The sequence below is a fragment of the Neopsephotus bourkii genome, unplaced genomic scaffold (genome assembly GCF_033783945.1).
Source record: "Neopsephotus bourkii isolate Nb327-2 ecotype Australia unplaced genomic scaffold, CSIRO-AGI_Nbou_v1 NB_1292, whole genome shotgun sequence".
NCBI lineage: Eukaryota > Metazoa > Chordata > Aves > Psittaciformes > Psittacidae > Neopsephotus > Neopsephotus bourkii.
Window position 1 is genome coordinate 3,263,569 of NW_026901776.1, and position 18,119 is coordinate 3,281,687.

Genomic DNA, 18,119 nt, shown 5'->3' on the forward strand with positions numbered 1-18,119 from the left:
AAACAATGTTACAAATCTTTCCTGTTCTAAAGTAGAACAGCCGTAATGAGTAACCAATTATTTATCAGAGAGCAACAACCACCTTCATACCCTATACCAAAAACACCCTAACCATCAGTTTTAGGACTTAACTATGTAATGTGGAGGGTTACTGGCAAAGTCTTTTTGAGTTTCCTGTTGAAGTGTCCAGTTTGGTACATAATACATAAATATCTGGTAATCTACACAAGCAAGAGGCAAACCAAACAAGAATCAGCTGATCTAGGTAGTAACTATGCTTCTCCCATGTATTATTATGCAGAGTAAAACAGTCTTAAGAGAAAAAAATGAACAGCTGTGTGCACACAAACAGGTATGGCTTTTGTCCCTGCGATACCCTACCAGCTAGGACAGGCTCCAAGAATTCTGTGCCAAAAAAACCACAAAACAAACAAACAAAAAACAACAACAAAAAAACAACCAAACATCTGCTCCCAGTTCTCTGAAGAGAGAAAAGGCTGACTTTTCTGTAAGCAGTGTAAAACAGCAATGCCGCAGCTCCCAAAACGTTTCCAAACACCACCATTCAGTAGAAAGAATACAATTCCAATTAGATACTGAACAAGCAAACACACGGGTTTTGATGAATAAAGCATCTCTAAAAATGCCCTACTCAGTTCTAATATGAAAACCATAATATGGGTAAGTAATAAATACCAGGTTTTCAGTCAGCCCCAATTCAAATTTGAGATAAAATAGACAGGAAAACTATTTAAAAAACATGGGGGGGGGTGGGGTGGGGGGTGTATCAAAGTATGGTGAAATTAATTTCTTCATTCTAAATAACTCTAAGCTCTGATTTCCATGGTACTGATTCCGATTTAGTTAAACAAGATAGGTACTGTGGAAGGAGGCTTACCTAAGTGCTTTAGAAAGAGCTCATACGTCTAAGCAAAACACAGCCGTTTGCAAAAGGTAAATAACATGTTATTTTTCCTTCTCCTTCTTACCGAACTGTTGCTGCCTCCCTGCCCACCGAGCCCTACAGCTTTACACCGCACATTACCCCCTGCCCTCAGGCGGCGCCGGGAGCCGCCGCGCTAGCACCGGCGGTACCGAAGCCCCGAAGCCCCCTCCCTGCACGCCTGACTCGGGTGCCCGTCCTCTAGCAACACCCCATCCGGCGCAGGACAGCCAGAACACACACAAAGCACCACAGCAGCGCCACGGCGCCGCACGCCTCCCCCGTTCTGCGGGTGAGCTGACGGGGCCGGGGCCGGGGCCGGGCCCAGGGCAGAGCACAGCACACGGGAGCGCGCAGCCCTGACCGCCAACAAGACAACCGAACCGCCACCGCTCGTCCCACCAGCCCCAAAGGTAACGGCTTTAGCGCCCGCACTGCGCACGCGCAGTGCCGCCCGTTTCCCACGCGCGCGCGCAGTGCCGCCCGTTTCCCACGCGCGCAGGCGGAAGTCAGGGTTGCGGTCTGCCCCCCGTGTCGGCGTACCGCGCGACCTCTCGCGCTCGCCACGCGGGGTCTGTGCGCGCCCCCGCCGCCGGTGCGGCTCGCTGCGGGAGGGGCATGGCGGCGGGGCGGCTGGGCCTGGGAGCGGCGCTGGGCCTGGGAGCGGCGCTGGGCACGGCGCTGGGCACGGCGCTGCTGGCGAGGCTGGGCCTGGTGCTGTACGGGCTACACCAGGACGGCGCCATGCGTGTGCGGTACACCGACGTCGACTACCGGGTGTTCACCGACGCGGCGCGGCTGGTGACTGAGGGGCGGTCGCCCTACGGACGGGCCACCTACCGCTACACCCCGCTGCTGGCCTGGGTCCTGACGCCCAACATCTACTTCGCCGAGGTCTTCGGGAAGCTGCTCTTCGTGGCGGCGGACCTGGCGGTTGCTGTCATCGCCTACTGGGCTCTGCGGCGCCGGGGAACCACCGCCGGCCAGGCCTGTGGGTGCTGCGCCGCCGCCTGGCTCTTCAATCCGCTGCCCATGGCCATCTCCAGCCGGGGCAACGCGGAGGCCCTGGTGGCACTACTGGTGCTCGCCACGCTGTATTTGGTGGAGGGCGGCAGCGTAGGGAAGGCCGCGGTCTGCTATGGGCTGGCTGTGCACATGAAAATATACCCGCTGACCTACGCGCTGCCCATAGCGCTCCGCCTGCAGAGTAAAGCGTGTGGTGGGAACCCAAAGTTTCCATTAATAGGGTACCCCTGGCGGCTTTTGAACCGCGATGTGCTGCTTTTTGGTGCAGTTGCTGGATCTGTACTGGCTGCCTTGACTGTTGTGTTTTACCACCTCTATGGCTGGGAGTTTTTGGAGCATGCCTACCTCTACCACCTGACCAGGAGGGATATCCGTCATAACTTCTCTCCCTACTTCTACATGCTGTACTTAACTGCAGAGAGCAAATGGAGTTTTGCCCTTGGGCTTGCAGCTTTCCTGCCTCAGCTGCTTTTGCTCCTGGTTGTGTCCATAGCATTTTACAGAGATCTTGCCTTCTGTTGTTTCCTTCACACTGCAGTTTTTGTGACTTTCAACAAAGTGTGCACATCCCAGTACTTTGTCTGGTATCTCTGCCTTTTGCCCCTCATAATGCCTAGTGTTAAGATGTCCTGGCATCGTAGTGTGCTGCTTCTCTTCCTGTGGCTTGTTGGACAAGGCCTGTGGCTTGCTCCTGCGTATTTTCTGGAGTTCAAAGGCTATAACACTTTTTTACTTATATGGTTGGCAGGCTTACTTTTCCTTCTTATTAATAGCTTCATAATTGTTCAGATTATTTCACATTACCAAAAAGAAGCACACATTGAAAAGAAACTCAAACAGCGGTAATGGGCCAAAATCTAGAAACAGCTATACTGGCCTTGATAAGGCTTTTCATACCACCAGCACTGTTTAATATCAATGTGTGTACATTGTACTAAAACATGCTGTATGTAAGTGATACTGTATCGGGGCACTGATTGGTCTTAATTGCCCTGAGCAGCCCCCGTCCTCCCCTGAGCAGTGGCTGCAGGGATACCTGTCTCTCCTGTGGACCTTTAAACTACATTGTAACCTCTCCAGCACTGTCTTCAGCCCTGTTTCCTGCTGCTCCTGACAGGACTCACTGGAAGGACCCTGGACCAGTTCATTACTTACCCATATGGCTGAGGCTGTGGGTGGACTCTGTTACCAGCACCTGTCTTCATCTGCCATCTCCAGACACAGTGTGACGGTGCCCTGGCTAGTGAGGGTATGGCATGTGATGAGGTCACTGCGGCTCCTGCTTGTACCTCCTCATGGGACAAACCCAGTCTTCTTACTCCCTGGCACACGTTTTCACATTGTTACTTTGCTTGTTGAGGACTGTGACCTCTGTCTAGGAAAACACAGAAGACTGTCAAACTTCAACGTCCCCTTACAGTCTTGTACATTCCAGTAAGTCAGTGGGGCATTCTACAAGGGTTAAGCTAATGAATTAATATAAGGCAATCACTGAATATGTACGCTGGGTTTTATGTTTTCTTTTCAGAGTAACATTTTAGCTATACAATGTTTGTGGCCTGTAACTGGTGTTTTTTCAGTGAAGTAGGAAAGAAAGTGGTTGTTTCATACAAATCATTAACTCCTTGAAACCTTTATTGCTTGGATTTTTTTAACAGATTTGTTCCCCTTGCCATAGAGCAGATTTTTCCAAATACCTGTCTTAGATCACAGAGATATATAAAGCAAAAATAGTTATGTTCCTTTCTGCCAAGATCTAGAAAATAGGCCACTGCCTTGTTTCTTTGGGCAAGTCTTGCAGATGGGGCACTGATTTCCTTCTGGATTTTGTGAAGGAAGAAGGGCTTCTAACACCAGTTTGTTTGCATCTTCCACAAGATGTTTATCAGTCTAAAGACTATTGGCAGAGCTTGCTTCCACACACAGTTTAGTGTGTAGTTTTATATTGATCATTAAAACATTTTGTATGTGTTATCAAGGTGTCAAGAGAAAGTGACCCATGTGGGACATATATTTTCCCATATAGAGTTTACCATGCCCAGTTAGTGTTTCACCAGAAGACTGAAGAGGCTCATCTGTGCCGATACCTCTACCCCATCCCAACATGCAGCCCATAGCTTGTTTTCCCTCACAAGTGATCTTCTATTACCCATTATATATTCTTGTGTTGCAGAGAGCATATTTTCTTTCTCCAAAGCAGATTAATACCCCTTTAACAGACCTACTTATGCCATTTGCAGACCTTCCCAGTTCCCCATTTTTTACTTCTGTCAGGAAAGAAACCACATGAAGCCAAAAGGCATTTCCAGCCTTATAAACCTAAAAAAAATAAATAAGGTGGCATTTTGAGTTAGTCTGTCCGTGACAGAATTGTTACGGGTTTTAGGTAACAAATAATTTCCTATGACAAATTCATTCTCAAATCATTAGTAGTAGCTAAAAGCTAAATCTTTTTGAGGCCTTCAGAAGGCAAGTTCTTTAGCAACAGGGGCTGTAGAGCACCTTCCATTTGCAGGTCAATGCCTGCCCTTTAGCAATGATTTGAGAAAATCATGCATAAATAAGTTATAAAAAGGTTTCTATGTAAACTTAGATTTACAGTCATCAATTTAATAATCCAGTATGAGTCCCTCTTTTCACTGTTGTTTTGTGAGCTAGTCATTCAGGTATGCTTGGGATTTAGAAATAATTCAGTGACTCATAAAAAAGCTGGATGAAAGAAATGAGCAAAGATGACAAAAATTTGTAGTTTTTTTAATGGTGTAAGTCAATAGTATCTTGTTTCAGCAGAATTCTTCATGACTCTCTGGCACCTGCTGAGGGAGGCATGGGCTGCACAAGCAAAAGTTGCTTATTGGAGGGATTCTTACATAATGCCTAGATAAAGCTTTAGTTTCAGCCTCTTATTCATAGAGCATAACTTTGAGCCTTTAGCTTTCTCTTCAAATAAAACATTATATAGCTTGCACTTAAAGAAATGATTGGTAAGAGATCCTCGCTACTTCCTGTGGAAGTTGATGGGGAAGCAAGCTAGAACATCTGTGGAAGAAGTATTTGAATGGAATGTCTGTATCTGATTATACATGAAGACAACTCCAGCCTTGGAAAGGAACTGTAATGAAGGCAAACTAAGCAGTGAGCCCATACTATGAAACCTGTATTATTTATGTGAAGGGTATTTTATCAAGTGTGCTTTCCCTTTTACAGGAAGAAAATGGAATCTTGGTAGCAGTTGTCAAGTTGAATGAATATGACCTTGCTTTCTTCACATTATTGTAAGGGCATCTATGGGTTCTTACATCATACAGTAACACTTGTGGAGTTCTACAGGTGTGACCTATATAAGCTGTTAATGGGAAACACTGTTGGTATAGCAAGAGAATATTAGTTAGCAGTCACTCTGACACTGCTTTTTGAAGGTTAACTCAAGTAAAATCTGATTTCTGCACAAGTCAGCAGCTGTGTTAATAGAGATGGTACTGTTTGACAGTAATTTGCCAAGTAGAGCTGCACTCTGTGGTTCACATGCTTCCACTCTGTGCAAAAGAACATTAATTCAAATCCCTTGGTGATCTGGCAGTTGACATTTTTTTAACCTATCCTGTGTCCCTCCCAGTGATCCAGTAGATTGAATTAGCCAGGAAGCAGGATTAGAAAATGAAGTGCAAAACAGAGAATGTTTATCTTTCCTTTATTTTTTCATATTGTATAATGTGAATATGTTGAAAAACTAAGACGATTAGGTTTTGGAGAAGTCCCATTTGAGCTAGTGTTAGAGGACTTTGTTAATGTAAGGTATTTTACACAAAAGCACCTGAGTGAAAATTGACTGAATGGGCTACATGGGGTTTTGTGAAATGATAATAAATCTCCTGATAGTTTATGTCAGCACTGTTTTGCCGTATCCTTCTGCATAGCAACAGTATAACAATTAAAAAGTTAACAAAATACAGTTAAATTCTAGTTTCAAGCTTCTCTTATGCAGAGTTTGGGGGACACATAGCTATAAACTCACTGTTGGAGAAAAAATTCTGTATCACACAGCATTAATAATTCATTAATAATTATTTCTTTCCCACAGCTGACATCTTCCTGAAGAAAGTAGCACCTTTTTTTAATACACAGTCTGGAAACTCACATGAGTAACAAATCCTTCTCCACCTTAAAACTGTCAGATTTACTTGAAAATACATTTTAATTACCATTAGCACGTCCAAGTTTAGTGCTGGCAACAGCCAGCTTGTTAATTCCAGCAGTAAAGCATCTGAAGTCATGACCAGTTTTCCTTCATGCTCTAATAAACTGGTTGATTAAGTATAAGAAAGTTTGTTGCTGGAAGTGAAGCAAATGTTTGTTCACTGGAAAGAAATACTGTGTGGCTAGGGCCAAAATGTACATGTGCAAGATGGAGCAAAGTGATCAAGAAACTGAGGCCCTGGAGACCTTGACTATTGTCCTGCCTCTGCCGCTAATTTATCATTAACAAGAGATTTCAGCTTGCGGTGCTGTTTGCCTCTGCCACTTTTGATTGCTTGATGCATTTAAATAACTTCTTCAAGCCAGGATGTGTCTCCTAATCTGTTCCTGTTACACGCCGCCATAAAGTGATTGCAGTCTTGTTTGAAACAGTTACAAGCATAATTGTTAGTAAATTGTAAACACTTAAGGCATTTTGATTTAAAAATACTCAAAATCCTTTTTTTGCATATATTTAAACATTTTCTGTGGGGTATGATGGTTCTCGGGTACATTCCAGCATTCCATTTGGATGAGAGGGTGGACTACTGCTGAAGCTAAATGAAGATCTGGAAGCAGATTAACAGCACTAATGGAAAAAAGCAAGACAATTAAGAAAAATCATTTAGCAAAATTACAGTGTAGTTGATACCACAAGTAAATAAGATTTTATTATTAGTGGTCTGCTTAGATTGCATTGGAAGTTCATATTGAAACTGTATTAGGGAAATTAAACCCCAGACAGCTCTGCATCTGTATAGTTACTGTTGCCTCATATGGGAGAGAGAATGAATAACTTTTCTGTGTATTCATAAAGCATCCTATATGTTATGGTGTCCAAGAAAAAGTTACCAGTCGAACAGCATTGTGAAGGCAAATTACAATTCTGTGTTCAGATACAGGTGAAACAATGAATTTTTTCACCTTGGTCTTTCTCCATAACTTTCATTAAGGTACATGTACTACGAAAGTGAGATCCAACCAGATGTGCTGTGCCAGAAGTTACTGGCAGCAATAAGTTTGCTTCAGTCTTCTAAGCTGCTCAGACAAGTGCATGCTCAATGCTGGAGGCTGTAGGTGGTGGGAACACTCAGGTGCATGCTTCCCCATTGCATGCCCAGAATAGATTTTTCTGTGGTTCTAAAGTCATCCAGATGTTGTCTTAATCTATCTACAATAGCTATATGTATCTCCTCATATATCTATACATGTCTTAAAGACATATATACATATCCTATATAACTATATATATCATCATCTATAATAGTACAACAGCAAATTCAAAGACTTCATGCCCACCCCAATTGGATAAGCATCTCTTTAGGCTATAGGAAGAGTCCCCTTTTGGGTTATATGATCATGTCAGGCCCTTTGCCAGGATGTATCAATAGCTTTAGAGGGGAGGGACAAATTGGCCTCTTGGTAAAATATATAATGGCAACCAGTGTTTGTTACTCTATAACAGCCACGTTGTTACTTTATAATACAGAATTCCAGTTTTTAGCAGGGGATGCAGGCATGACTGCATATGCAAAATGAGAAGCATGCAAATAAATATGACACAGAGGAAAAAGTAATTTTCATTATATTTATTTCATATATAACATAAGGTCTAGAAAGATTAGAGAGTTTAGAATAAAGTGTCAGTAGCGAAAACTGATGTGAAGATTAAACAATAGTTGATCCTTCTGTAAGAAACAACTTTGACACAAGCCCCAGTTCCCTTGTTAAATATGTCTAGAGAAAAAGTTCACACACAAAGTACTTTGTGAATTTCATTGCGCTCAGAAAAATCTTGTGTCAGCTGAAGGCTTGAGGTTTTGGGATTGAGCTCCCTCTGGAAGGAAAGGGTGAAGTGCTCGGCACTTCTATGAAGAGAACTGGGACTTTACAGATTCCTTAGTAGTGGAAATGGTGAACAAATAACCTCCAAATTAGGAGACACAGGGCACTGAGGGTGCTAAGTTATATGGCTATGAGAACAACTGGACAAATACATAGAAGAAAAAATTGTCAAGAGCCATTAAATTCAAAAAGCATCTTCTCTGGTCTTGGGAATTTACCAAGCTGCAAACTTGGTGAACTAGGGAAGTATTTCTGAGGAAATCTCTCCTCCATCTGTCTAGTTTTACTCTTCATCTGTTGCTGGCCACATTTGGAGAAGAGTGGGCCGATCCATGATGGTTGTTTCTACATTGTTAACCACACAACCGTCCCCGCCAGAGCATTCCTATCACCAAGGTTTATTTGGTTATGCTCTTTCACCACATGAAGTTTTATGTCAGCTGACACTGCAGTTCTGGGCCTGTGCAGCTGCTTGCTTATTTATTTTTGGAGAGAGGATGCTACCAGATTGTGACAGTAAACCACAACTGCAACTTGTCGCATTGGCATTTCACAGATGACAGCAGCTGGTAACAGACTGATAGGTGAGAAGGGGAGAAAAGAAAAATCAAAGCTGACAAAATATATCTGTATGATCAAAGAGGGGTGTTTTTAGCTGGCTGGGCAATTAAAAACAGGTAGATTCAGACAGCTTATTAGGCCAGGTTAATTCAAGCATACCAAGGCCCTGGAGCTTGGTTGCCTTCTCTCCCGAAAGTAAACCACAGCCTTCTTACAGGACTTAACATGCTCTCAATGAGATGCAGAAAAGAAAGAAGAGGGGAAAAAAAAAACAGATAAATTTGCACAACTGCAGTCACCTGTACTGATAATGACTTGTGTCCCTGGAAAGATCCAGCTCTAGGCCAAAAATGTCTTTACTAAAGTCTTCTGCTTTAATGACAATTTAGTTCTGGAATGATATGTACTGCCATTTAGAATTAGTAACTGAATTCTGTGGGTTAGGAAAAACAGTGATGGCTGCAGAAAATGTGATCTTTTATCTGAAAATAAACCCTTTCTACAGACCACACCAGTTGTCAGGGTACAAGTCTAAAGTTTGGCTGATTTTGTGTCTAAAACACTAAGTAAAGAGAAATGGGCATCATTCCAGGCATAGCTGGTGATGAGTGGCCTGGGATAACCCATGCTGAGAAATTATTTTCTCTCAGAAATTCTAGGCTGAAAACAGCTGCTGTGTTGGAGAGGCTGGAGGTCTCGTCACACCTGGGCTCATGACAGCTGCCTTTGGTAGGTCCAGGCTCCTCAAAGAGACATTGCCTCCAGGCACTGTGCACATACCTTTGTTGCTTGCTCTCCTTCACTCTGCTATCCCTGGCATGGCACCTGCTGTCCCTGAGGGAAAGTGGCACTCAAGTTTTGGCCTGCTTCTCTCAGGCACCTCCATCAGAGCAGCTGAGCACACCATTGAAATGTGACTTGGGACAAAAGGAATTCTCTTGTGTTTCTAGTATTTTAAATGTCAGGTTGAGGAGAAAGCTCACTAGACATAGAATAGATCCTCTTTCCTCACAACAGGAGCAGAGTTTGTTCTGCACTTCCAAGAACCACCTGTTCCCAGATTCTGCACAAAAAGGTTAGAAGCCCAGCAAGAGACATCAAAGGTAAACACTGTGTCTTACAAGGTGTTTGAAAATGCCTTCTTTAAAGCCAGTAGTTGCCAGTGACATTTACTGCACTTTGTCTCTTTACTTCACTCTCGCATAATTTTGGCTTTGATTACGCCTCTGCAGAAAGAGAAGTGAACTTTTGTTAGAGGCATTATAGACAATTTACAGTACCATATTAAAATATATTTTTGAGGCAGTTCATCAAGCAACAATTCATTTAGCAGTCTAGAAAAATTACAAGTAATTGGATCCTTAGTGTTGATTAGTAGCTGACATTCTGTCTAAAATTAATCCTCAGGATGATACAGGAGGTCTCAGCTGGGAATTTAGCTGCTTGAAATTTGAGTATTATTTGGACCTAAATTAAAGTGTTTTCGCAAAAACTGAGAAACTAATACAATTACATCTTCTTGTCAAGCCAAGGTGTTAGAAGTAATTCAGGTGCTTTGACTGCAGGCCAAATCAAAGCACTTTACAAAGGAATCATGCAGCATTAGTCACTGAACATGCATAGTGTTCGGCAACTTAAAGGTCAAATATATTCATGAGGACATGTAATCTTATGCATGTTTGGCAAATGAATATGAAGAAAGTATCTGTTAGAGGGGGATCAGAATACTGAAAAAAACCCTGTGGCTCACATTCAGATGGGCAGTGTGGATGTTATTCCAATGCCAGATTTCTGCAAGGAAGTTTCAAGAATGCTCGTGAAAACTAAAGGGTATACTTCAGCCTTGAGAATTCAAATAGGTGCTATTGCTGCCATATGGCAGAGCTGCTTTCAAAGCAAATACAGGGTTTTTGCTCTTCTGAAAGACCAGATGGCAAAGAGTTTTGTATCTAGAAGCTGCCTCACCTAGGTCATCAGTAGCAGTCAATTGTATGGGACAAAAAGTAATTTTAATCTGATAGCTTTTCAATGCCTTTATTTCCCAAATAAACAAAATTTTATAGTAAGATCCTCATGATATATTATACTTGTTCTTGTGCGATACTGACAAGTCAAAATTTGATGCACCAGAAATGTGAATTATCCCTTTAAGTAGTGATCCTTTCATCTTAAAGGACTTATCAGTAACTTGTGTAATGTGCAAACCTTCCTGAGATGTAGGAAAACCCAGACTCTAGCACCGCTGACCAAACGCCTTCTGAAAGCATTACAACTACTTATAGCAAGTACTTTTTACATTGTTAGAGCAGGGGAGGAAGAATTGCAACATAGGATATCACCCAAACCTGATCATAAATGCTGTATTTGTGATCTGTCTCCTAATAAAGGCTCCAGAACAAGCTCCCACAGAAATTGCATGACAAGGTGTGACCAGACCTCAATGAAGTTGTTAAAGTGTGTCTACATTTGTATTTTAGTTCAGAGCAGTAGCAGAGTAAGTTCCCCACTTGTCCCCATTTACTATGTGGTTGGTGTGCGTTACAGTGAGCTGTCAGTATGCAGAATCTGAATTTCTTTTGGATGAAGATCTGCTCCAGATGCCCACCTAAAGAACACCAAGACCTCGTTGGGAATAGAAGGCTTCAAACCAGCAGGTTAATGCACTGCCATGAAATTTTATGGCATGCGTGGAAAGTGCATGCACCAGTAAAGTGCTCTTCAACCAGGTTGAGTCATCTTGTGATAACCCTGAATCCTCCTTGTGCTATGTAAAGGCATTTGCACCTTCACAGTTCCTGTCAACTACCAGACCTCAGCTCTGAGAATGGGTCTTCTTTATTCCTCTGAGGCATCCCATCTAGATTTTCATCAATATAAAAAAAAGAGGAAAAATTAAATCAATAGCAGACACAGACATTCTAAAAATCATCAGTTCAAAATTTCAATTATTTTTTCCTTCTTAAAGCATGTTTTCTGAGTTTTCCTTTTCAGTTATGGATTAGGCTTTCCTCCTTTGGTCATTTGACATGAGAAATAATTATGCAAGGACAAAAAAGAAGAAGATAGGAAACAAACAATCTTAATCTTTTTCTGACTAAAAAGCATCTGATCTAATCTGCTTCTGACAATCTTAGTTGCTGACTTTCCTTTTGTTTAATTTAATTTCCCTCAGTTCTTCACACAGCCACATCTTACCTCTTGGAGAGGTTTCAGGACTTCCTGTCTGGGTGTCCTACTTGAAAACCACACAGATAGTAAATAATTTTGTGCAAGAACTGGGGATGGAGGAGTTTCCTATCAGTTCTTAGCAGGCCTTTGGGATTGCCATGGTACAGCAGTCATGTCAGTGCTCATCTTGCCAGGTGGACACATTACTACAAAAGCTAACCAGGGTTAGGGGTTCCCACTGGAAAAAGCACACTTACTACATTGCTATTGACAGATTAAGTATGATTACTAGTATTACAACTAACCAGAATACAGAGAAAAAAAAATCTGATAGGGTAAACCCAACACTTGTGCCTTTTACTTAGCAGTCATTTACAATGAGAAATGTTAATCATGTGCCTCTGAGGAAGAGTTTTACCAATTCTTTGGTTTCACTTTTACTTTTTACTTTACCCATGACAATGTATCTTTAGATTTTTCATTCTTCTTATTTTCCCCATTATTTTCTGTAACTTTATTTTCTGATGGTCTATTTATAAATTTAATCAAACACACATAAATAGTTACTGTGGATAATGCAGTTCAACCTCATCAAGAAACTGCAGGAAACAGTAACATTGTAGTGCACCAGGGTGGAAAGACTTTGTCCTTGGTTTAGCAGTAGCAGTCATTTTTCTCCTTCTTGGTAGCTGGTGCAGTGCTGTTTTGACTTTCGAGCTGGGAACAGAGCTGATAAAAATCATGTTTTGGTCTGGCCAAGGACTTTGTGAGTCTCATGCTCTGCCAGGGAGGAGGGGAAGCTGGGAGGAAGCAGAGACAGGACACCTGACCCAAACTGACCAAAGAGGTATTCCATACCACAGCACGTCATGCCCTGGATGTAACTCGGGAGTTACCCAGAAGGGCAGAGGGGACTGCAGGGTTGGAGGAGGTATCGGTCGGTGCTTGGTCGCGCTGGGGGGGGCGAGTTATCGGTCGCCTGGTGATGAGGTGTTGTATTCTCTTCCCTTGTTATTTCCTTTATCATTACTATTATTGGTGGTAGCAGTAGTGATTTGTGTTATACCTTAGTTACTAAACTGTTCTTATCTCAATCCGTGGGAGTTGCATTCTTTTCGATTCTCCTCTCCGTCCCTCTGGGAATAGGGGGAGGGCAAGAAGGAGGGGAGTGAGTGAAAGAGCTGTCTGGCTGGGTTCAAACCACGACAGACTTTCACTGCTGTTCTGTATAGCTGCTTCTCTGAAATCATTCTTGTTATCCAAAAGTACATGTTAAAATATCATATCAATTTATTATATATGTGTTTATGTCACACTAGCAATTAACCTGTTTACATCTTTAAATTCAACCTTGTACTCAGACTAAGCTCTCCATCTAAATTAACCATCTTTAGGCCTCTTGGCAGCCATTCTGCTTCCTTTAATTCATAATACTTTATTCTAAAACTTCAATAACACTTTATCCAAGAATTTTCAGTTCTCTGAATTGTGTCTAAAAAGTATACTTGTAAATTATTTTTTCGTCTGGCTTTAGAAAGTGATTGAATACACTGTATTTAAGCTTCATATAATACTTTGTGCATTTACCATATAAACACTTGATAAAAGCCCCAGATTTTGGTCATTTGATATAGATTTTCTGTAGAAAATAGAAATAGTGTTCAACATTGTGTTATGTGGGGCAGGCACAAATGAAGAGTACAAGGACATATCATGAGAGGAATAACATGTGCTGAAGCTGTAGGACAGAGCAACAGTTAAGGCCACTTATTCCCCAATGTTATGACCTTTGTCAGTGTTGTTTAACCTTTCCAGCAGATGATATAAGTACGTTTACACCATCACTTCCTGTGAACCTGCTTTCCTGAAAAGGCATGTCTGGCCAAAGGGGCATGCTTTGAGATGCTCTGGCCTGCTGGTTTCAAAGGTTTTGGAGTCTGTAACAAAGGCTATGTTGCAGATGCTTCACCTATGATGCTATTGTCCAGGAAATCATGCAAAATATCCTTTTATGCAGATAAATTTGCTGGAGGGAGGCCTACAGGATGCCTGCAATTGCTGAGATCAAAAGCTTGTCTAAAATGTGGTCCAGGAAAAGATGCATGACTCTGCTAAGATGGAAGAACATGGTATAGCCACAGCACAGCCTGAAACTGGTGTGGCTCCAGGGAAGTCAGTGCCAACTGAATCAGGGCTGAGAGGCATGGAGATGCAGTCATCATCTGTATGTGCAACATTTGCATTGTTAGTGACACAGAAGGCTACTATGACTTGGTGGACTGACTGTAATATCTGTAATTCCCTGGGATTCAGGCTGTGAGGCACAAGTGACCACCGAATACTATCTCTTCCTTCAAGGGAAATAACAGGGGTAAGACTGCTGAGTTACTGACTGTCTTTCCTGGCTCTGTCCAATTAAAGTCTCATTTGTGGTACTGTTATTATTAGATTATTATTTTTTCCCCATTTCATGTAGGTTTTGGGGGCATCGGGGTGTTCAAGTAAAATATTAGAAGACAAATCTAAAGTATACCTCTCAGTAAACAGTACAGGTGCATTAGTCATTCAAATTTGTCAAAATAGACAGGGAGATGACAATCTTTTACAGAAGTTAAATATATGGTCAAGACTGTCTGTAAATTAGCAACCATTCATCTTCATTCTTCAGTGCACTGTGCTATGTTCTACATAAAATTAGACTTCCCTTTCAGAGGCATCCAGCCACTTGATTTACTTTATAAAAAGGTTTCAAGGAGACAAAAATTACAAAGCTTTGCTATACTTTTTTTTCCAATCAAGGGCAAAAAGCATTATTTTGGAGTTTATAATATCTATTTCATGTATATATATTACTCTGGTTGGGTCTGACAAGAAAAGGTCTCTATAAATCAACAATAAAAGAGTGACATTTAGAAACTGCAAATCTGAAAGAGAAATATGTTGCTGTTCCATTAAGGACCAATAATAGCTGCCAACTCTTGCAAAAACTGGAAGATTGCCATTCCACACACTCAGTGTCATACAAGCATTGAAACAACTTATACTGCTGCTAGAAAGATCACTGAAAGTGTCTCTTCTGTCTGTATTTAACTGTGTACATGACCACCAAGACCTTAGGCACTAATCCCTTGAGACCCTTTAGAAATACAAAAGAGATATCAAAGGTAAAAACTGAAAGGAATAAACAAATCATATAGATGAAGCTTGCCCAAATAAATTAGGAAGTCCAGTCCTGAACCAAGTGGCAAAATTTCCATAATGAAGAGGTTGATTGAGTCTTTACATTCACCTGCTTTCATCTGGCCTGGGAATAATTGTCCTTTTCAGTTAGCTGTACATTCAAACTATAAAAGACACTCATGGCTTTGTCGTGACATAGTATTCTTCTCAATATATCCTTTGAGCATTTGGTAAATTTCCGTTTCATTTTTATCATATTGGGCATCTCCTTTATGTAACAGACACGGAGAAACTTGTATTCTGCAATTATATAGATGGCTACATAGAGCAAAATTAAACAGGCAGCAAAATAATCTTTCACTGCTCTCCCTCTCCCGTTTTCTGCTCCCCATGGTGCTTGCGAAAATTATTCAAAACCAAATATTTCCTTGGGTTTCGCTGCTGATCAGACTGTTCCTATCTAAGGAATCCAAACTTGACAGCTGCTTTTGGTGCTATCCCTTCATTTGCTCTCTTGGCAATCTGTTCTGCCTTGTAATATCCTGTGGAAGAAAGAAGGAAGGAAACGAGGGATTACTCATGACTGTGGGCTAGAAAAGCAATAGCAATCGTGAAGTGCTTTTGCATGATCAATTTATTAGGCACTTCTGGTACCAGTTTTAACTTGATTGAAAGTCTGCTTGGGTCAGGTTTTCTCCCAGCCAGTCTTGTGAGACTCTTCTGAAGACAAAAAGGGTGCAGAGACATGATTCTGATTAGAGAGGAGCCCTTTTTTTCTGGACTGCGTTTCTTCCACCCTCACTCAATCCTTACACACAAAAGTGTGCTATGAAAAATAATTGTACATTGAGGTTACAGAAATCTCTTGTTCACCACATTTTCCTTCTCACTAGCACTGGCCAGAGTCTGATAATTCTGTTTAATGACAAATGCAGAGATTTTGATCCTGAAGTGAAATCAAAAGAAATCTGGAGAGATGTTTGGAGTACTGTGGGGGAACAAGAGGTGATCATTAGTGCTATTTGAGCACTGTTATTGACATTGAAACCAGAGAACTCTCTTGGATATCCTATTTAGAATTCATAAGAAAATAAAATAACTTAGCTCTTGCATATAGGAGGGAAGAAGAGGACATGCCTTCTCTCAGAATGTGATATTGATTGCATACCGTCTGCTCCTGGTCCTAGCCTCACACTAACCACTCTGAGACCCATCAGTCTCCTGCTCTCCCCAGTGAAAACTCCTCAGATTTTGGTGAAAAGATTCTTCTCATTTCTGGTTGTTCCTCATGTAATTTATTCCATGCCATATTCTTCTCTGGCACTGGCATGAATGTTGCCAGGTTATTTCTTTGTCATCAGGAAACACAGTCAGTCTTATAAAATCTCAGGCCAACATCCTATTTGCTATTTTTAGCACTGCTATAAAAGAAAAGCACAGAGGAGTTGGTGCTGTCACTTCTGTGAGATTCATGCATGGTCACCAGTTTAGCAACTTTATTTTTACCTACCCAGGGAATCACATGAAATCATGATCAAATTGTTTTTGCTGCCTGTCTCTTAGAGATGAGAGCTCTGTGTTGCAACAGATGCATCAGAAGGAGAGGAAAGAGGGAAGGACAGGTGTGTGCTAAAGGACACAGCCTCATGGGCAACGCTTCATACATGACTTCTTATCCTCAGCTGCCTGGGTGCCCTTCCCCTTCATGATGCTGGGTGCAGATCTGCCCAAATAAAGTTCTTTGTTAGAGGAACCATGCCCAATTTCCACTTTCATGGAGGCTGCTGTGGCTCTATTTGGTACTCAGGCAAAATAAAGAGCCCTTGAAGTGTGTGTGAATGTAAATGACACTCTTTAAGGCTCCTTTACACTGTGTAAAAGGGCTTACAGGTAAACATGCACGAGAGGTAGCTGGTTTCAAATAAATATGGTATAATCTGCAGTAGTGGAAAGTGAAAACTCCTTCCACTGACTTTTATTGCCAAGATTCAGAGTAGTGGAAAAATGGATGATGAAAGTGAGTGGTTTTGTTTCTTTAATGCTTAATAATTTACAGAAAGATGTGCTTAGTGTGATTCAGGGAAGCTTCTTACTGATAATTCTTCAGGCTACCTATCCTTCTGGCCTCCAGACTTTTTTTTTTACTAATGTGAGTTGTTTGTGTTTTTTTTAACTTACTAATGTGAGTTTTTTTTACTAATGTGAGTTTTATTAACGTGAGTTCAACAACTAAGGCTGTAGGCACAAATTCTGCTCAAAATGAAAGTGCTTCCTTTCCAGGATGAGAAGTTAAGCCAGACAGTGCCGCAGAGGAGCCATCTGATCACTGACCTGTGTAGCTTCTGGTATATGAACTCAGGACTCACTTTCCATCCTCAGCAGCAGCAGCACTCCATCAGGCATTCCCAGAGTAACAGCCTAACGAAAGCCGCCTGTTTCTCTTAGGAGTAGCCACAACTCTCCAGCAGTGTGTCCTCAGCATCTTTACCCTGGCTGGGATATTCAGCAGCTTGGTACTGCTGCACCTGTGGTATTTCCAAGCAGGTTTGTCTGTGTGCTGACCTTGGTAATGTTTCTGTGGATGCCTCTGGCATGGTGCTGCTCCCCACTAGGGGGGGGGTCTGTCCTCATCCTGGGGCCGCATTCATATATGAGCCTATGGTTTTAGAAACATCTCTTATAACAGAGACTCTTTTCAACTCAGAGATTTTGTTTCTGCATTTTTGCTATAAAACTTTTATATCGTGGTGCATGGACATTGTTGCAATCATTGTTATGTTCCTCCTGTGCGTGTTCTTCCTCAGAGCATCTTCCCACTGAGGTATTTTGTGAAAACTGTCCAAGTTGTTAGTGTGACTGTTCCAGTTCAGTGATAAATCACACACTTTCTGGGACAGAAAGATCCTTTTCTAAAATATCTAGGAGATTTCTTTTTATCTGTATTAAGTAGCTGTGGGTAGCATTTACCTTGTCCCTAGCTCAAAGACATCTAACTTCTGTCAGGTTTTTTTGTTTAACTATTTCACTTTGGTTTAGATGGATCCTAACTTTGCTTCCTCAGAGTTCACTTTTTAATATCCTCTTCCAGTATTCTGTTGTTCCTAGCTATGTCCATGGAAATAAAATTCCAAATAAAAGTAATCTGGGCTCCAGATGATGC

At 41.7% G+C, this 18,119-nt stretch overlaps 1 protein-coding gene and 1 long non-coding RNA gene across 2 annotated transcripts in view; both read left to right on the plus strand.

Annotated features, from left to right (window-relative positions):
• The first annotated feature begins 1,602 nt into the window (after positions 1 to 1,602).
• Positions 1,603 to 5,857, plus strand: PIGM (phosphatidylinositol glycan anchor biosynthesis class M). The gene has a single exon (XM_061365745.1). It carries the CDS (start codon positions 1,688 to 1,690, stop codon positions 2,813 to 2,815), a length of 1,128 nt encoding a protein of 375 aa, XP_061221729.1. The 5' UTR covers positions 1,603 to 1,687; the 3' UTR covers positions 2,816 to 5,857.
• Positions 5,858 to 9,611: 3,754 nt separating this feature from the next.
• Positions 9,612 to 18,119, plus strand: part of LOC133218892 (uncharacterized) — a 33,421-nt gene continuing 24,913 nt past the window's right edge. The window contains exon 1 of the long non-coding RNA XR_009727294.1: positions 9,612 to 9,714. This is a non-coding gene — a long non-coding RNA (uncharacterized LOC133218892). The remainder of the gene's footprint in view (positions 9,715 to 18,119) is intronic.

Bases quoted from the DNA above. Each gene is read 5' to 3' on its own strand.
- PIGM (XM_061365745.1), top strand. From the start codon at position 1,688: ATGCGTGTGCGGTACACCGACGTCGACTACCGGGTGTTCACCGACGCG.